This window comes from Linderina pennispora, assembly GCF_002104995.1.
Source record: "Linderina pennispora strain ATCC 12442 chromosome Unknown DL89scaffold_2, whole genome shotgun sequence".
NCBI lineage: Eukaryota > Fungi > Kickxellomycota > Kickxellomycetes > Kickxellales > Kickxellaceae > Linderina > Linderina pennispora.
Window position 1 is genome coordinate 1463833 of NW_024468250.1, and position 18504 is coordinate 1482336.

The 18504-nt window shown below is 52.7% G+C and overlaps 9 protein-coding genes across 9 annotated transcripts; 3 read left to right on the plus strand and 6 right to left on the minus strand.

Annotated features, from left to right (window-relative positions):
• Window positions 1-89: 89 nt before the first annotated feature.
• Window positions 90-1566, minus strand: DL89DRAFT_281876 (uncharacterized protein; the record flags this gene model as incomplete). The annotated part of the gene is made up of 1 exon (XM_040889657.1): window positions 90-1566. Exon 1 carries the CDS (start codon window positions 1512-1514, stop codon window positions 90-92), a length of 1425 nt encoding a protein of 474 aa, XP_040746622.1. The 5' UTR covers window positions 1515-1566.
• Window positions 1567-1867: 301 nt separating this feature from the next.
• Window positions 1868-3283, minus strand: DL89DRAFT_281877 (uncharacterized protein; the record flags this gene model as incomplete). The annotated part of the gene is made up of 1 exon (XM_040889658.1): window positions 1868-3283. One exon carries the CDS (start codon window positions 3281-3283, stop codon window positions 1868-1870), a length of 1416 nt encoding a protein of 471 aa, XP_040746623.1.
• Window positions 3284-3571: 288 nt separating this feature from the next.
• On the minus strand, window positions 3572-4987 carry DL89DRAFT_320894 (uncharacterized protein; the record flags this gene model as incomplete). Its single annotated transcript, XM_040891243.1, has 1 exon — window positions 3572-4987. One exon carries the CDS (start codon window positions 4985-4987, stop codon window positions 3572-3574), a length of 1416 nt encoding a protein of 471 aa, XP_040746624.1.
• A 1054-nt stretch (window positions 4988-6041) lies between these two features.
• On the plus strand, window positions 6042-6819 carry DL89DRAFT_265400 (uncharacterized protein). Its single transcript, XM_040886645.1, has one exon. The coding sequence runs from the start codon at window positions 6264-6266 to the stop codon at window positions 6498-6500; it is 237 nt and encodes a 78-aa protein (XP_040746625.1). The 5' UTR covers window positions 6042-6263; the 3' UTR covers window positions 6501-6819.
• A 247-nt stretch (window positions 6820-7066) lies between these two features.
• On the plus strand, window positions 7067-7898 carry DL89DRAFT_277515 (class I glutamine amidotransferase-like protein; the record flags this gene model as incomplete). Its single annotated transcript, XM_040889447.1, has 1 exon — window positions 7067-7898. The coding sequence occupies one exon, from the start codon at window positions 7067-7069 to the stop codon at window positions 7787-7789; it is 723 nt and encodes a 240-aa protein (XP_040746626.1). The 3' UTR covers window positions 7790-7898.
• Window positions 7899-7932: 34 nt separating this feature from the next.
• On the minus strand, window positions 7933-9030 carry DL89DRAFT_220676 (Mg2+ transporter protein; the record flags this gene model as incomplete). Its single annotated transcript, XM_040884467.1, has 2 exons — window positions 7933-8327; window positions 8484-9030. 2 exons carry the CDS (start codon window positions 9028-9030, stop codon window positions 7933-7935), a joined length of 942 nt encoding a protein of 313 aa, XP_040746627.1.
• A 1998-nt stretch (window positions 9031-11028) lies between these two features.
• Window positions 11029-13200, minus strand: DL89DRAFT_265402 (uncharacterized protein). Its single transcript, XM_040886646.1, has one exon. The coding sequence runs from the start codon at window positions 13127-13129 to the stop codon at window positions 11225-11227; it is 1905 nt and encodes a 634-aa protein (XP_040746628.1). The 5' UTR covers window positions 13130-13200; the 3' UTR covers window positions 11029-11224.
• Window positions 13201-13333: 133 nt separating this feature from the next.
• On the minus strand, window positions 13334-15723 carry DL89DRAFT_265403 (uncharacterized protein). Its single transcript, XM_040886647.1, has one exon. It carries the CDS (start codon window positions 15598-15600, stop codon window positions 13435-13437), a length of 2166 nt encoding a protein of 721 aa, XP_040746629.1. The 5' UTR covers window positions 15601-15723; the 3' UTR covers window positions 13334-13434.
• Window positions 15724-18166: 2443 nt separating this feature from the next.
• On the plus strand, window positions 18167-18328 carry DL89DRAFT_203991 (putative cation transport-related protein; the record flags this gene model as incomplete). Its single annotated transcript, XM_040884039.1, has 1 exon — window positions 18167-18328. A coding segment is annotated over one exon (162 nt), but the record flags the coding sequence as incomplete, so codon positions are not given.
• Window positions 18329-18504: the final 176 nt, after the last annotated feature.

Below are 18504 nucleotides of genomic sequence, written 5' to 3' on the forward strand. Positions count from 1 at the left end.
ATCAGCACTGTCTATGGCTAGCACCAGAGATCCTCAGTCCATGTCTCGCAAAAGATGTAGCGCACTTGCTCAAGCGTAGCCATTTATTATTAGAAAACCACTTCAGCAACACTGCTCCAGAACCTGTTCTTGCGAATACTGCGAATCATGGCGGGAGTGTCAACAAAAGACACATAAAAATCCCTGCTCGGTGGGCGCACAGGCTGTATCTTCACCCCGACCTTCGCCAGATACGGTCGGGGAGTCGCGAAATCCGGGATACCATAGCCGAAATCGGCGCTGTATATCTTGAACCTGACATGGCTAGTGACGACTATTGCACTCTTGACTGCTGTATCGGCTGGAGACAGAGGGAGGGCGAACGATGTCGGACTACGCTCAAGTGTGCTATAGTACTCTGTTGCATAGTTCTTTTGAACAGAGTTCACGGCGTTGCGAATTTTGACCGCAACATCGGCTATTGATTCGGATGTGGTCTCGGAAGCACCGCTTTCTAATGGATGGGCGAACGATGGCAAAATCAGAGCATTCCCTACGTAGTTTACAGCCGGTGCTCCATACAGGGGGCGTACGTTGTAAGGAATCGATATTTTCTGGAGATGGACAGCATCAGACCTCTCAATAGGGGCTGGCACTTGGTTTTCTCCAAGGTTAAGGACATCCTTGGTTGCCTGTGCCAATGTCTTTGATATCAGTGCAGCGAGCACATCGTTGGTTGAGAGCCGCGTGCCGTCTGGAGCAGACCTGAGTACCTCCTTGCGTAGGTTATCAAGTATATCTCTGTCAACCCGGTACAGGTTTCCTTCATTTCTGTCTGCTACAATCTTGTCATAAACTGCCTGGTTGCGCGGGATTGAGAGCACCGACTGAAGGTATGCTACTCTGTTTGGATCCAGAGCCTTTTGAACCGAGTCGGGGCTGTCAAGGAGAATGGCCCGATCGAAGTGGAACCCCTCTGTGGGAGCAGGTGCACCATCGACAAGCACACGCGTTTCGTCAGCCCAACGTTGGATGAACCTGTAGAAGCCCTCGCCGTCTGCAACACCGTGGCAACCACTAACAAATAAAGCAACGCCTGAGTTGTCCCTGAATCGAACGATATGAACGCTGAGCATTTTGGTTTTCCCCGTCTTTGCGTCAGGTAGGGGTATGGCCCTGTCAGACATGAGTCCTGGCGGCCAGCTCTTTGGGTTGTAGTTGGATGCCTTGATGCTGCCAAACGGAATATCTGACGTCGACTCTAAATACCCCGGCATATTCAGGTTGTTCTTGTCGACGACCAGCTTAACGCCCTCCCTCTCGCAGACTCGATATTCTCCGGCGTAAACTGGTAGCGCAGATAACGCCCGATAAAATCCCTTCTCCAGCTTGGTGCTGTCCATAAAGTCGGTATCACCAGCACTGTTTTCGTAGAAGCTGATGAGCTGCGTGTTGTAGCAGGTCACTGTTATATCCATTACATTTACGTGGATATCCTGCGAGACCACCGAGCCAGTAAATTCATCCACAGTCATTTTTAATGGAGAAAGAGGTGTAATGGAGTATGCCGAAATCTTTGACAAATCGTATGCTTTTTATTTGATGGAGTAGACTGAGCTCTTATATCCAAGGCTGTCCAGTGAGGAGGCTGGTTTGATTTGTATATGCGGCTTGTGTCTGCGAGGAAGTAGTATAGTGGATTCCGCAAAACCTGCCATGTACTGCGGTTGGCAGGTGAGTCATCTGCTTTATTGACAGACCACGAATGGCTTGCTCAGGTGCGTCATGGCACTCTGACGGATGAAGTATATCCCGGTATAGGTAGCGTAACTAGCGTTGCTGCTGAAAGAGGCAGTAATGGTTTATTGATGAATACACATGGAGGACCCTAGTACACCAGCTCTGCCAGGCTGTTCCAAAACTTGTTCTTGCGGACACTGTCGAGAACGGCAGGCGTGTCATTGATGAAAACATAAATGTCGTTGCTTGGAGGGCTAACAGGCAGGATTCGCACGCAGACCCTGGCCAGGTAGGGGCGTGGTGCAACAAAAGTTGCTACACCAAAGCCAAAGTTGATCTCATAGACCCTAAGCTTGAAGTGGTTGGTCAGAATGGCAGTATGCTTGAACGGGCTATCATGCGCCAGCGTGCTAGCGACCTTCTCAGGATCTCCCTCAATACTGGCAAAGAACTGCTGGACATGATGTTTCTTGACCGCGTCCACCGAATTGCGCACCTTGAGCGCCATCTCGGCCAGCGACTGGGCTGTAACAGCCGAGGCAGAGCCGTCGAACGGATGCGTAAACGAAGGGATGTACAAGCCATTCCCTATATAATTGGCGAAGGACTCACCCAGGACTGGGCGGATATTGTAGGCAAAGGCGACGCATTGGAGAGGCGGCTCCATCACCTCACTAGCAGGAGCAGACTCTTCGGACGCCTCATCAGCAGTAGAGTCTTTAACAGCCCACGCCAGTGTCTTGGACATCAACGCAGTGAGCACATCGTTGGTTGATAGGCGCGTGCCTCCTGAAACAAACTCCAGGGTCTCTCTGCGCAGATTGTCGAGATCGGCTCTGTTGATCCGGTAGAGATTGCTGTCGTATCCACCGTCTACAATCTCCTTGTGGCACATTTCATTGAGCGAGGTCGAAAAGAACGACTGGAGGTTCTTTCGCTCGATTTCACTTAGCTCCATGCTTTCGGCGCTAGGAGGTCCAAAGATGCTTGACCGGTCAAAGTTGAGTGGGTAGTCCGGTCCCGGTGTACCCTCGACAAGCGCACGCATCTCGTCTGCCCAGCGCCGTACAAACGTGTACATGCCGTTCCCATCAGCTACGATATGATGGCCACACACGTATACAACTACACCAGAGTTGTCCTTGCAACGCACGACATGTGCGTTGAGCATCTTGGTGACTCCGGTTTCGGCATCAGGAAGAGGGATAGCTGCTGCCGTCATGAGCCCAGGCGGCCAGCTCTTGGGGCTGTACTTCGCTGCCTTGAGATCGCCGAAGGGAACATCAGACTCTGAGACACGGTAAACTGGCATATTGAGGTTGTCCCTATCAATCACCAGCTCTAGTCTGCCGTCCGATCTCATTCGTGCCACTCCAGCATAGCTAGGAAACACCACAAGAGTCTTGTAGAACGCCTGCTCTAGCTTGGTGCTGTCCATAAAATGATCGACACCAGCCTCATTCTCGTAGAAAAATATCAGCTGGATATTGAAGGAAGATAGCACCGTGTCGCACACGTTTAGATAGGTCGTCTGCGAAACGACCGAGTCCTTGAAGGTGTCCATTATTCCAAGAGAAAAGAGCAAGTGTCTGTTGTGAGCGGAATCGAAGATGAGTGCTGCAAAATGTCTGGAGAAAAGCGAACAGAATATAAACCCAGTATCCTGCCCATTAGGCTTACGCAGGGTGCATCATACTGGCGGGACTTGCCGCAGAGGCTCAGATAAGGGGAGCCCGCTTTATCCGCATGCCTTTTCCATTGTCTGCTCTAGCGCACTACTGCACCCAGGCGGAGCGCCATGCATGTCGATATTGCAGCTACTTTAACATGGCTAATCCGCCTATAGAAGGTTCTAATACACAAACTCAGCGATGCCATTCCAGAACTTGTTCCCACGAATGCTCTTCAGCATTGAGGGAGTGTCGATGATGAAGACATGGACGTCATTGCTTGGTGGATGCACCGGGAGTATCCGCACACATGACGTCGTCGAGTGCGGTCGGGGGGAGGCAAACACGGGAATTCCGTACCCAAAATCCTGCTCATATATCTTGAACCGCGAATGGTTGGTGATGATGGTATCATGCTTGTGCTTATCAGGCGAAGCTCTCGCCGAAACAAATGGCACCGGATCAGCCTCGATGCCGTTGAAAAACTCTGTAACCTGCTGTTTCTGAACTGAGCCGACAGCTTTGCGGATCTTGCATGCGACCTGAGCCAAAGACTCCGATGTAGTCTCAGATGCTGAGCTTTCAAATGAATGTGTGAATGACAGCGGGTACAGGCCATTGCCTATATAATTTGTATATGCCTCACCCAGACGTGGACGCACATTACATGCGATACCAATCTTTTGGAGCGGCAACACAGCTGATACGTTGGATGAGGTAGGAGCCAGATCAGCACCGTCATCAGTCTGATCCTTGGCTGCTTGCGCCAGGGTTTTGGCTATCAGTGCTGAGAGCACATCGTTCGCCGAGAGCCGCATGTTTCCAGAGGTATGCACGCTAACTTCTGAGCCCAGACGATCCAGTTTGTCCTTGCTAACTCGATACAGGCTGCCTTTGTTGCCACTGGCTAAGATGCCCTTCTGGTATTCCCTGTTGCGCTCCGTCGAGAACAGCGACTGGACCTGCTCGAGTTCTTCGGAATCCAGTTCTCTGCGTGATAGAGCAGAGGCATCAGTTAAGATCGACCGATCGAACGAGAATGTATCTGTAGGAGCAGGCATACCCTTGACCAGCGCACGCATTTCATCTGCCCACCGCTGAATGAACGTGTAGAACCCAGTGCCATCGGCGATAGCATGGTTACCGCAGACAAAGATAATTACGCCTGAATTGTCCTTGCACCGAACAATATGCACATTGAGCATCCTGGTTTTCCCATCTCTGGCGTCAGGTAGTGGCGTTGTTTCAACGGATAGCAGACCAGGCGGCCAGCTCACAGGATTGTATTTCGCTGCCTTGAGATCGCCGAAGAGGATATCCGTCGTCGATTCAGTATAGCCGGGCATGTTCAAGTTGTCCTTGTCAATTGACACCTCCAGCAGCCCGTTAGAGCTCCAATGAACCATGCCTGCATAGACAGGGAAGGCGCACAGTGCTCGGTAAAATGCCTGCTCGAGTTTGTCGCTGCTCATAAAGTCGGCATTGCCGGTGCTGTTCTCGTAGAAGCTGATGAGTTGGATAGTAAGTGAAGACAAGTACGCATCACCAATGCTCAGGTGTAGAGTCTGGGAGACAACAGAGTCGATGAAAGTATCCATTCTTTAGGAATAACTCGGGTGCAAAAGAAGTGTATATATAAAAGCAAGGTGTAATGTAAAACCAATGTTTACTGACAAGAACCATGGCAGCAGAAGCGACATGGGACGGATCCTATTATAGAAATGCGGTCCTGGATTAGGGTTCTGCATGAGGTGGTAATGGTAAACGATTGGGATAAGCATGTGGGAATTTTCTGCTTCTGAGCTGTGTTCTAGAAATCAGGCGAGCTGGTTGCCGCAGCAAATGCCTTTGATGTTGATAATGAACTTGTAATGTCGACTGAGATATCCTCCACTACACTCTGAATCGTTTGCTGCCACTTAGCTGGCGGGCGAATGATTCGAATCAACTCTAAACGAGTGGCCATATTCACATATAATACTGCAGGCTAAGAGGCTGGAAAAGTTGTATTCTGATGGCTGGCCACGATGTCCACACACTGGGAGCCTAGGACGGTGGCCAGTCGCACCTTCCTCCTTAATATCCTATTTCAGTCTCATGCACAGGTTGGGTTCAAGTTAACAAGTTGTGTGAGAGCACAATCTGCTGGCTGTAATCGTCCATCGATTCTATATCTATATCCATAGTGTTGACATTGGAGTGCCGATCCACTCCCACGTCACCATGCCAACAACCAAACCACATAAAATCAGACCTCAGGCCGACCGGACCCTCCCCTTTTCCTTCAGTCAATCTTGTTTCACTTTTATTTTAGCTCACATACACGCTCGTAAACACTCGTCCCATTTCCAAGGTTAACACATAGTACTTCCAACAGTATTGCACTTCATCCTAAGGCCATCCAACCTCCTTGTGTTGAATTCAGCTACAAATAATAATGCATCATGCTCCTGGCTATTCATTACATGATGAGCGTTGTAGTTAGATGGCCAGACAATATTCCCATTTCTGTCAGAGTTACCAATCGTGCCAAATGCCTGCTGGCGAATGCGGTCGACTACCTGAATAGTTTCCTCTAAACGTCCCTTGTCTAGCTCACTACTGCCTCCCAGCTCCTCACTCTCAAAGCGCTCCTCTACATAATAATAACATTCATCAATTTTGTTGTATTCGAAAGATCGAGATGTCAGATCTCTTGCAGCGCCTGTTGCTCCAAGGCATTTACCATGAGAAGACTGGCCGCGATACCCCTTGCTGACACGGTCCTCACACTTGATCACGCAGGTCCACTCTGTTGGGGACATCACGATCTAACGCTCACTATCACACAAGTTCGCCACGCCGGCGATATCGTGGGGGTCTATAGTGTCAGAAATGGATACGAAAGAGGCTAAGGATGCAGGTTATAGAGTGATGGAGATGCTGCAGTTTGTTTGGAGGGGAAGCAGGGCTTTTGCCAGAGCATTTTATATGGTGCTATCGAGTATATTACATCTGCGAATACTCATTTCGGGTACAAGCACCATGGCAATGGTGATGTTGACAATAAGGATTACTGTTATACGAATGCAGCGACTCAGACTGGCAGCAAACACAGTCCATTCTCTTTGACGATTGAGCAGTACTTGTGAAACGCCCAAGCCTTTGTGTTTCCAGAGCATTCGAGACACATAGTGGGTTCCAGCGATGGCTTAACTCCGGAATGGCACGCTTCCTGGTATTTCCATATGTCGAACTCCGGGGCTGACCTGTCCACATTGCACAGTCTCATATAGACTACAAAGTACTTGGCATGTAAGCCTGATATGCATGTACTTGCTGTACCTAATCTAGCAGCGCTAGAAAGGCAGGTGTTACCCTCGGGGTGAGTGGCTATCGGATATATGGAAAATTAACTTTTCAAAAAATGACTGGGAGGAAGAGGGAATGCTGATCGCCAGCCTAGGCCTTTGTACGTATGCGTTTCGGCCTTATCCATGGTGGTGCAGGGGGGACTCCAGACCTCGAATGTCAGCACCAGGGTTGAATTTGTCAGCTGCCTTTTGCGGTGATGACGTCGCACGATTCAAAAACCATAAAAAAATCGAGCGAGCCCTCCCCCTGCTCACACCATATCTCCAAAACATCTCTTCTTCACTCTCACATCAAAAAGAGCAAATATCTCTCGAAGCAACGTCATGCCCTCACTCCCCAAGCGCGCGCTTATTTCAATCACTAGCTATCACGGCGCCTTTTACCCAAACGGCGACCCCACCGGTCTCTTCTACACCGAGGCCTTGCACCCATACCATGTCCTGACCGCTGCCGGCTTCACTGTCGACCTCGCCTCCGAGACCGGTAGCTACGGCATGGACCCGCATTCGATCGACAAGACCTTCATGACCGAGGCTGACTTTGCTGTTTACAGCAACAGCGGTGATGAGTTCTCCAAGAAGCTGGCCAATCTCCACAAGGCCAGCGATCTAAACCCATCCGACTACGGATTGTTTTACGCGTCGGCCGGCCATGCGACCCTGTTTGACTACCCAAAGGCCAAGGACCTGATCAATATTGCTGAGTCTGTCTACGAGCGTGGCGGCGTGGTTGCAGCTGTGTGCCATGGCCCTATTATTCTGCCGTTTATCAAGGACCGCAAGACGGGCAAGCCAGTTATCGAGGGAAGGAAGGTTTCGGGGTTCACTACCGAGGGCGAGGAGCAGATGGGTCTGATGAGCGCAATCAAGGACAGGAAACTTGAAACAATCGAGGAGGGGGCAGCAAGGGTGGGCGCAACTTATGTGAGGCCAGCAACACCGTTCGAAGCCTTTGCGGTTGTTGACGGTAGGGTCGTGTCTGGTACTAACCCAGCGAGTGCCGCGGTGACCGCAGAGAAGGCCGTTGAGGTCTTCAACTCGCTGTAAACCTGCTCATACCAGAAATGTTCATTTAAAGACAATAAATTGTCATCACACGTCGCTGACGTTCGGCTTATGGCCATATGTGATGGATATAGATTGTATGTCTAGCTGTAAATAAATCAATGTAGTCAATGGCAATATTTTTTTCACAGTATCTGCCTCCACCGCGCCCAGGCAAAGACAACAACGACGAACCCCAAGCACATTGCCAGCACCGTGAAGAACGGTGCCAGGCCATCGTAGTTCTGGAATGGCACCAAGAAGTTTGACCCGAACATTCCCGTGACAAAGTTCAGTGGTACAACAATGGCTGCTAGCGCCGACAGCTTTGCCACAACGTCGTTGGTGCGGTTCGACGACACAGTCAGCTCAATCGATATTTGCGCCAGGTAATTGGCGTGCGCACGACCCAGCACACCGTCATAGTGCGTCGCATTTTGCGTCATCGTCACGATATGGTCAAGTACATCGCCGAGGTACAGGAGAACCTCGTGGCCCTTGCGCTGGTCCAGAGCGGCCTCCATGGCCGTGTCTGAGTTGTCTGCAGGGCACACTACCATGTGCTCCGAGCCAGGATGGTGTGGGCTGTAATCAACAGCGGTGGTGGTGAGGCCAGGGATTGAGGGGTTGCCCGCCATGGCGTTCATCTGCGATGTGGTCATGGCAGTGGCTGTTTCAAAGCGCTTGATCAGGGCACGCACGACGTCCGCCTTGCCTTGCAGAAGCCGCAATACCATCATGATGCGCTTACGCACGGTGCTAATACGCAGCAGCATGTCAGACTGCTCAGACGACGAAATAACCAGCACCAGCTCGTCGATCGAATCAACCTCAAACTCAATCATCTGCATGATTGGCGCTAGCAGATCGGTGATGTCGTCGATGATTGCGTAGTTGAGCCAGTCGGGCGTCACCACGATATGGTCGATCTGGCGGCGAATGCGCCGCAACACGTGGTACTGATGCACGGCCGGGTCCATGTGGAAAGTGATAATGCCTGAGCGCATGACCACGTTGTAGATGCATTTGGGCTCCAAGTACAGCTCGCTGTTTGGGTCCGCGTCAAAGGAGCGGAAGCTGACCAGATAGTAGTTTGCGTGGACCTCGCACTTTTCGCGCACATCCTGCGTCATAATGTCCTCGACGGTTAGCGCATGGATGCCAAAGATTTTGCTAATCAGGTGCATCTCCTGGAACGATGGGCGCAAAACATCGATCCAGAAACATCCGCCTGCTTGGATCATCGATGCCAGGTCCATCGCGGGCGTGCGCAGGTCAGCCAGCTCCTGCGACCGCACCGTGCCGATTGCTGGGTTAAAGAACGTGAACCGGTACGACTCGTCAATGAAGCCGTCTTTGTCCAGAAACAGCTCCTCCTGGTGCATGCGCTTGCGCCGCCGCCGCTTCTGCTTCTGCTTCTCTAGTGGCCGGCCGTCAAACGACCGGTGGTTGCGGTCTGGCGGTGAGATGCGGGCGCGCTGCGGAGGCTCGTCAATGGGCGGGAGGTCCGCGGGAACAAAGCTGGGCGACGCCAAGTTGTAGTGCGGCGATATGGTGACTGCGCGCTGCAGAAGAGGCTCGCGCTCAGACGAAATTGACGCGCGATTCGCTGTGCAAGTCGGCCGTAGCGACTGGTTGACCATGCTCCTGAACGAGCCCGGCATGGTATATACGGCCTTACTCTCCTCTGCTGCCTTGGCCGCTTCCTTCTGTGCCAGCCCGGCACCACCGGCTGTGTATTCGTTAAATATTGATTCGGGCTCCGAGTACTCGCCCCAGCTATAGTCGCTGGCCGTCTCGTCGTCATCCTCCTCGGACGTAGACTCTGGGATCTCGCCGGTCTGTAAGAACCGCTCCAATGCAGCAATATTGATCCCCCCATTCATCCTCTTGTCTTCAGACTCCGTCTCCTCTTTCGGCAAACCTTCCGGTGGGTTCTGCCCTACAGAGCCTCTGCGAACAACACCCTCGGATTGCTCCCCCATGTTCTGCACGCCCGGTACAGATCCGCCGATCACGCTGGACGGACGGCTACTGCTGAGCGCAGGCGAGAACATGTAGGAGAGGCCGGGTGCAGCACGTGCCATGGCTGTGCGCTTGCTGGAGGCGGCAGGCTTGTACTGTGTTGCACCCATAGTGTTGATGGACCGCCGGGGTCTTTGTTGGTGCTCGGTAGTGCTCAGCCCAAGCCCATCATCCTTTTCGCCAATGCCCAAGAGCCGCGATGGTACCATGGGCAGGGTTTCAGAGAGATCCTGGCTATGTTCGCTCTCGGGCTGCTTCCCTCCCTGACTTGCTGTCTGACTTCCAGACCCTTCAGACGGCGTCCGAACCATATCAGCCACCGGGCTCTCAGGAATCGTTGCCACGGTCCCATCGGGCTGGCCACCACTGCCTATGCTCTGCGACCGACTAGTATCCACAACATTTCCTGGCCCCTTTCCTACGCCGCCGTCTAACGGTGCGCTCCACTCGCGCAGATCCCCTGGTTCTGACATGGGCTCTGACATCGACGGCGCATTCCGCTGGTCCCCGGCCTCTACCCTCGGATGCACGTCAGTCGCAGCCCGGTTTATCCGTCCACGAATCCCGCCATTCGACCCGGTGCCCGATGATCCAGTAGTCTTCACCCGGTGGATTTTCCGGCGGTTAGCCACGCTCGGAGAAAACAGCGGCAGCGTGCTGTTCATTGGCATCAGCGGCCGGTCGGCGTTCTCGGGCAGATCAGCCATGTTGCCGTAGTATCGCGACGCCATCAGCCCGTTTTCGTCGTCGTTCTCAAACTCATGCATGTAGTGTGACAGCACATTGGCAATGTTGGAGTTCTCGCTGGCCCGGCTCAATGCGCTGCTAGCAGATGGTCGCCGCAGCATGTCTTGGATCCGGTGCTCGGACACTGCGCGCTCCAGGAAGAGCCGATGCCGGGAGCTTGTTGGACTGCTAGGCGGTATGGCCTTGTTGTCGGGCGAAATGCGTGGCTCGACGCACGCTTGCAGAGCCTGTGAGGCCGTCGCCCGGCGCTCGGACAGTGCGTTCTTGGTGCGCTGCCCGCTGGTGCCGCTGGCCTTGCTTGCTTTCGAGCTCCGACCTCCCCTTTTCTTTCCCATGGCGAAAGTCGGCGTTGAATTGCAGAAAGGAAAATAGTGTGCAATTTGGTATTGTGTATGCTAGCAAATTGTATGCGAAGGCCGAAAAAAGTGTGATACTGGAAGAAGCAGAAGAAAAACGCTCGTCCTCCGCTATAACTCCCCTATTGCAGATAGGCCAAGCGTGAAGCATAAAATCCCATGAAAAATACTGAGTAACGTGACCAAAAGCCGATGCAGCCTGCATTCTCTAATGCCGATGCAGGCATAAAGGTTCTGAGTAGCAGATGGCGGTCCAGCACAATGTAAAAAAATCGTCGATATAACGACATTGAAGGTATTAAATAAAATACTACGCAATAGCTGAGACTGAGGTTGCGGTAGAGGAAGACGTCGATGCACTGGAGCTGGTGCTCGCTGTCCGATCGTCGGTCGCCGCAGTCGGTTCAGAAGCTGTTGTAGAAGCTGTGGCAGTAGCTGCTGCCGTGTTCGTCTCGACCTGATTGAAGATCTGCTTGACAATGGCTGCCGCCAGCCAGTTCGGTCTCCGCCACACAAAATCCACATCACAATCGCTCTTATCCTCGCTGACCGGCTTTGTGCACAGCAGCAGTGCTGCGTTCTGGCTCAGCGTCTGCTGGTACTCGATCTGCTGCCGGTAGTAAAACCACGAGAACGCCTGCCACTTGGTGCACTCCTCGCTGTCGCTGATGCCCTGTGCCTTGCAGTCAGAGTTGAACTGCTTTGCCGACGCCAAAATGACTACAGGCAGGTGCGAGAAACTGGCCGGATCAGTCGGCGCTTGGCCGTCGCGCTTCGCAAGCCCAGTGACAGAGGCGCCCGAATTCGGCGGCAGCGCCGGCCACCGCAACGGCCAGTGGTGGTAAATCAGCACGGCATCCGTATATGGTTTCACATACGGCTGCAGTGCCTGGTAGAGCTTCGCGCCAGTGCCGCCATACTCAAAATACTTGGCCTGGTAATACAGGTTGTTGCGGAACCGCGACCTGTGCATGCCCAGCGAGCTCTGCGGCTGGAATCCGTCCCACCCGCTATTCCTTGCCCGATGCAGTGCCAGCGGACTGACCACCCGCCAGTTCTCAAAGTTTCTCGACGCCGCAGCCTCTATAGCCTTGTTGAAGTTCACTGTGGTCATCGCCTTTGTAGTTCCACCCAACGATGACCGCATGTTGCGCAGATTCTGCAGCGTCGTGGTTTTGTTCAACGCAAATGTCTGCAGAATCTCCTGGTTCGGCAGCGTATCAAGCAGCACGACGCCGGCTACCTTTGTGTAGTCGGCTACCTGCATGTACAGCTGCGTCCAGACGCCGCCCTCGCCCCATCCGACAAACACCAGCGGGTTGTTGACCGGATACTTGTCTAGTGCCTGGTTAATCGACTTCACTACATCTGTCGGGTCCTGGTCCCAATACCCCGGCTCGCTCCACCCGTACCCGGGCCGATCGATGATACACGCGGCGTGCCCGGCATCCGCGAATCCCTGCGCCAGCCCCATCATCGACGTCGAGGGCATGCCGAACTCTGTCAACAGCACGAACACCGGGTCTCGGCCAGACTGCTTCTCTTCTGTGTACCCGAAGCACCACACATGCATCTTGTACCAGTAATCGCCATTATGCGTCTGCACCGGCACCAGCTTTCCCGGTGTCTTATACAGCCGGTGGTCATTGGCCAGCGCCAGACCCTGAATAACCAGCAGAAGGCCAAAGAACAGGCCAAATACCCATGTAATCCACGGGAAGGCATAGTCCATGAGCCTGTAAAAGAGCGCCGACCCGCGCGAATCTACCAGCCGCGGCTTAAACTCGGGAATCCCCATGATGCGGTCCACCTGGTACCCGCGCCGCGCTTTTTGCGCATAAACAACTGAGCAGACCGCTGGGAACAGCCATGTCAGGCCCCAGACCGCTGCTGAACCGTCACGTGAATACGCATACCCGACTAACAGCAGCACCGAGAATATGCACATCACGCTGCCGTATGCCATCCACTGCAGTGTCCAGAACAGATACCGGTTGGTCGAGCGGTATGCCGAAATAACAAACACAGCCTGCAGGTCCAGCCACAGCCCCAGCAGCGAGAGCCACATGTACAGAAACTGGTTGCCTTTGACCAGCCGCCCGTGCTTGTTTCCGATGACTGCGTATGCAAGGAACGCCAGGAAATGGGCCAGCGCCAGGAGGAGCAAAAGTATGCCCTGTACCGAATACAGCGTGTGCTCTCTGAACCTCCACATAGCGGGTTGTATATACAGGTAATAAAAATAAAAATAAAAAAACGCGACAGTTCAGGGAAGAAGGACGAGACAATCGAGGGCAGTGTGTCCTGTCCCTCAGACCTGCCAGCCAATTCAACTGCAAAAAAGCAGTTTAGACTTTGCACTCTACCTGGGATTCCTGCATGCGACCTATGAACTCCCAACCCCTCCTTAGGCCAAAAGCGGGCCGATCGCGTCTATTTCTGATGTTTAGTATAGTGCCAGCGGTTGCTGCGCACAGGTAAAACGCGAAAAATAATTAAAAACTAGGTGAAAAAGGCGGGTCACAGAATCTTCTTCCACCGCGCATAGCCGACCACCAAAACAACAAAGCCCAAGCAGCACCCGACGATAGTAAAGAAGGGCTTCAGCGACTCTTCATGTTGAAACGGCACCTGGACGTTCTGGCCCCACAGCCCGGTCACAATGTTCAGCGGCACCATGATAGCTCCAATGACGGTCCAGCGGCTCGCAATGACAGACGTCTCCACCGTGGACTCACCGATCTCCAGCGACAGCCGCGCAAGGTAGTTGGAGTGGGCCCGCGACAGCACCATGTCGCAGTGCCCGGTCGAATTCACCAGTGCGACCAGGTGGTCATAGACATCTGCAAGATAATGCGCAATGTCGTCAGCAGTCACCATAGCAGCGCCCTCAGGTTGCTCGCCGGGCTTTTGCTCGTACTGCAATGCGCCAGGCATAACAAACGACTTTGAATGTGCCAGACCCTGCATGCCGTCACGGCTCCGCCACGCGTCGCGTCTCTGACCCGCCGCCTGCACATTGATCGTCGAGTACGCATTGCGATTCAGACCGGATCCTGGAGACAACACCTGGCCCACACTGTCTTTGCTGCCATCATAATAGCCTAGCTCCTCGCCCTCAATAGTTGCAATCTCGTCCATCTGCGCCTGCCGCTCCATCAGCTTAGTGAACCCACGCACCACCTCCGGCTTGCCTTGCAGTAGCCGCCAGAGCGCCAGAATCCGCCGCCGCGCCGCACCAATCCGCTGCAGCATGTCCGACTGCTCGTTCTGCGACAGGATCAGCACCAGCTCGTCCACAGTATCGACCTCTAGCTCGACCCCACGCATCGATGGCACCAGCATGTCAGTGATATCGTCGATGAGTGCATATGCAATATATGCAGGCGTCACCAACGGTATCTGCTGCACCAGCGGATCGGCAAGGTTGTGCAGCCGGTTGATGACACTGCCGAGGTGATCGAGGTTGCGCGCGCCATGGAAGGTCAGGATGCAGGACTTTTTGACCACCATCGAGTAGCACGCCGTAGCAATGCCGTCAGCACCTCGGTTGAACTCGTACGTGGACAGGTTGTCGCTGCCAAAGTTGATTGTCCGGTACATCAGGAACTGGTAGTCTGGGAAGGCCTCGAACTTGTCGCGCGTCTCTTCTTCAGCCAAAATATCCTCGACTGTCAGTGGGTGGATGTTGAAAATACGGGCCAGCGATGACATCTCTTCCGGGGTCGGATCGCACACATCGAGCCAAAAGCAGCCGTTACCAGGAACATATGCCGTGTCTGGAAGCTGCTTGCGCATTTGCAGCATGTCAGATGCCGAATCACCCGATGGCCCCGCCCGCTCACCGCGCAACTGCTCCAGTGACATGTTTTTGCTGGATGCCTCGATGATATCGGCCAGGGTCAGTTCCTGGTCTCTGAGGCTGCTGAGCTTGGCTGCCTGGAATATCCCAGCTGACGGCGAATACAGCACAAACCGTGCCTCGCTCTCGGGCACAAACCGATCCACAGGCCCCAGCAGCGACACTGCCAAGCTCCCCATGTCGCTGCTCGGCGGACTCCCAATATCCACATTCAGCGCCCGCTTTTCGTCGTACTCGGGTGGATACGCACCTGGGTGGCGGTCAGCAAATTCATCACTAGCCTGACCTACGGACTTGGACGACCTCACCGACGATGCACGCCGGCCGCCCAGAGGTCTGTGAGCTCCCCCGATCGCCTTGCGCGCCTCCAGCTCGTACTTGTCATCGGCCACCTCAGTCTTCTTGCCTGAAATCTCCAGTAGCACGTCCGAGTTCCACTCACCTGTACTACCCGAGCCACTGTGCAGCTCATGCTGCAGGTGGTCAGATTGGCCCACGTGTGCCGTCTGCGGCCGCTCATACCGCAACGCATCAGCCTCGCCACGTAGCCCTGAATCCTCCGCCTTCCCTTGCTCCGGGCTGATCGCTGCCAGCAGCAGCCTTGCCAGATGCGACTTCCGCGCCTCCGGGGTCTCAGGCTTCTCCTGCTGCATGATCTTGTCCAGCATTTTCGCCACCGCATGCTGCCGCTCACGACTGGCTTCCATCAGCAACTGATTACTGCGCTTCAGCGCCAGGTTCTCCCTGTACAGCTGCTGGTCAGAGATAGGGTGGCGCAAGTTGGTCCGTGAATCGGAGCGCGGGTTCCCGATCGCATCACCCATTATACTGTCAAATGCGTGCAGCCCGCCATGCCGCAACATGACGCTGGAGAGGTCCCCGCCAGCCGACCCCCCGAATACTACCCCGTTGAAGCCGCCGCCGACCGATGCTGGCTGGTCGGCAAGCACCGGCATTTCGGTGCGCCGCCGTGCTGTCTGCATCCGCCGCTGTGGAGTGGCCGCGCGCTCATAAACCTGCCGTGACATTCTAGTGCATTTATAAATGAGGTGGGGAAGGGGAAATTAGGTAAGTGAAAACAAAGGGAGCAAGGCACATTAATGTGCCGAGGGGATAGTTGAGCCTGTGCTTCTTTTTAGCCTTCTATCTTATGCATGACGCTGCTGCATGTTGGGGACGGCGATCACTTTTCTGTGCCCAAACCTGCCATTCGCTGGCTTCAAGCACGTGGTTCACGTGTGCCATGCTGTTCTGAACCCAATTCGTGCCTGTTGCTCTGAGAGCGAATCGAGAACGCTACATTTGGCTTGATATCATCCACTCGCTCTCGTTTTGATCACCCGGCTGGCGGAGAATGCATAATCTCTGCCGCGTTCACACCGCAATGGATCACTTTTTTCTAGCTGTTATCCTTATATTCGCGTTTTCAATATGCAAAATGGTTTCTAAAGATAAAAGTCTTGGCGGCTAGGATCTTCATACTGTTGCAGCTGTCAATAGGATCGTCATGCTATTGCAGCGGCCATCACACCAAGTTACCCCAACACAGTTCGGCTCGGGCCGCAGCAGTGAGCAGTGTCCCTGGCCACCCAACCAGGAATGCCCCCAGCGATATGCCAACAGCTGCGATACTCATCACTCGTATGTGAGGTGCGAGGATTATAAGTTTTTGGCATGCGTGGTGGGGTTTAAAATATGATGTTTACTTGTAGAAGTAAAAGGAAATTACAGAGACGTGAGGATGGCATACATAGTGGCTGTAGCATGAGCCCCTTGGATCTTAGGATCGAGGCACACATGCTCCGATCACATACTGTTGTTCCTCAGAGGTCCGAGTCAGAGTTATCACCATTGTCAGCCGGACCAGAGCATCCGTTATGCTGCGCTTGACCTTGAACGAGATCACTGGTGCTAGTGCCCAGGCCTGGAAAAGCAACATATTAACTATAGCTCATATTTATATGTGGATAAAGATACTGAGCACAAACAGTGAAATATAGTGTTTGTGGTTCCCTGCAACATCATGACTGCTCCTAGAAACACATTTTCTGACCCGCAGTCAACAATGGCTCCTGTATGCCCATATTTGGGCACTGCCTACCTATATACACAGGAGGTCATTCACAATTACTAAACTAAGTAAAAAAAATATTTAGAGCTTATAAAACTTTTTGTTCTTTTGTTTTTTTTGAGCTTCTATGAAACCCCCATTGGCATCCTGAAAAATTTCAGTTAATACACAATTAATATGCTTCTACTGAGATAGAGGCTGGGTCATAAGAAATAAACTGAAATTTTTCAGGATGCCAATGGGGGTTTTGTAGAAGCGCAAAAATAATAAAAGTGCAAAAAGTATTAGAAGATTTAAATATTTATTACCCAGTTTAGTAATTGTGAATGACCTCCATACTGGAAAGAGAACACTATTTATAATTATAGGGATGAGGCTATAAAGCAAGTATTAACCTGTTCAACTACTAGCTATGTGATGAGCCCCCAGTACTGAGCTGGTATCAGTTGAGAAGCTATAGAGCCCTTAATTGCATGGCCATATACTCATTTATATAGCATCAGCACAATGGTATGCATATGCTATATAAATCTAATTGTGGAATTCAAGTTGAACATACAATATCTAGGGTCTAGATACTAAGGTATTCATAACTTTTTCTAACCCTTCTTAATGCTCTTCTGACCTCTGGACAATATGTCAATAGAAGCCCACAGCTGATGGTGCTAGAATTAAAGAACCAGATAGTTCTATTGGTTTCAGAATTGTTGCCAATACCCAGGTCTCAGGGTAAAAGCAGAGTGATGTATTTGCACAAGAAAATCTAGTTATAATAAACTGTGAGCATAAATGCCCCATATGTTGCAGCTGTTCTGGCATTGCCAGGGTGTGACTGGAGTGACATATGCGGCAACACAACCTGCTCTCCAAGCCCTTTGTTGCTCTCCAGTATCCTCTAAACCTCGCATTGCAAAATAATTAACACCAGCTTCTCTTTCCAGCCTTTCTTCCACAGGTACATGGCTAAAGAAGCCTCCTTCTAAGAGGAAGCCATACCCAGCAGTATGCTGTTCCCTTTGGCCAGACAGCTCACATCTGCTACTGTCTGTGAGCTGCTAGACTACAAATACCCAGATGAATAGTGTCTTCTACCCCGGCTGCGCGCCGGGCTTAGCTGGTCGGCCCAACCACCGAGTGGTGGGCAGTCTGGTGGTTAGCGAATAGCCCATTTATGCGATGATGATCACGAGACATGCACCATTCTGGCCGCAAACCGGCTGTGTGCCAAGCAAAAAGGAAAAGCTGCGTCTTTGCGCACTTTGCGATATTCCTCTACTCCACTCTTTTGCAATTCGTTTTTATTTTTCAGTGAAATGTGCTCTTGCCCTGACTTTCTTCTAATTCTCCTGAGCGTGATATTCCCGCCACTGGGCGCGCTGCTGCGGCGCGGGTGCGGGGCGGACTTCCTCATAAACATTGGTCTGACAATGCTGGGGTACATTCCGGGTCTAATTCACGCATGGTACCTGATCTGCAAGTACCCGGCAGACGAGTACGAAATGCTGGTGGACGACTCCGACTACTCGCACCACCACCACGTGGTGGTTATTAGCCATGAGCGGACGCCTGTGGCTGGTCCGTCGGCACCGGCCACGGACAACCAGCAGCAGCCGCCGCCATACTCTGCGATTCCCAAGTAAACCTGCTCTTTATTTCT

What these genes read in the sequence shown, in the direction of transcription:
- DL89DRAFT_265400 (XM_040886645.1), top strand. Translation starts at nt 6,264, where the DNA reads ATGGATACGAAAGAGGCTAAGGATGCAGGTTATAGAGTGATGGAGATG.
- DL89DRAFT_265403 (XM_040886647.1), bottom strand. Translation starts at nt 15,600, where the DNA reads ATGGGTGATGCGATCGGGAACCCGCGCTCCGATTCACGGACCAACTTG.
- DL89DRAFT_265402 (XM_040886646.1), bottom strand. Translation starts at nt 13,129, where the DNA reads ATGTGGAGGTTCAGAGAGCACACGCTGTATTCGGTACAGGGCATACTT.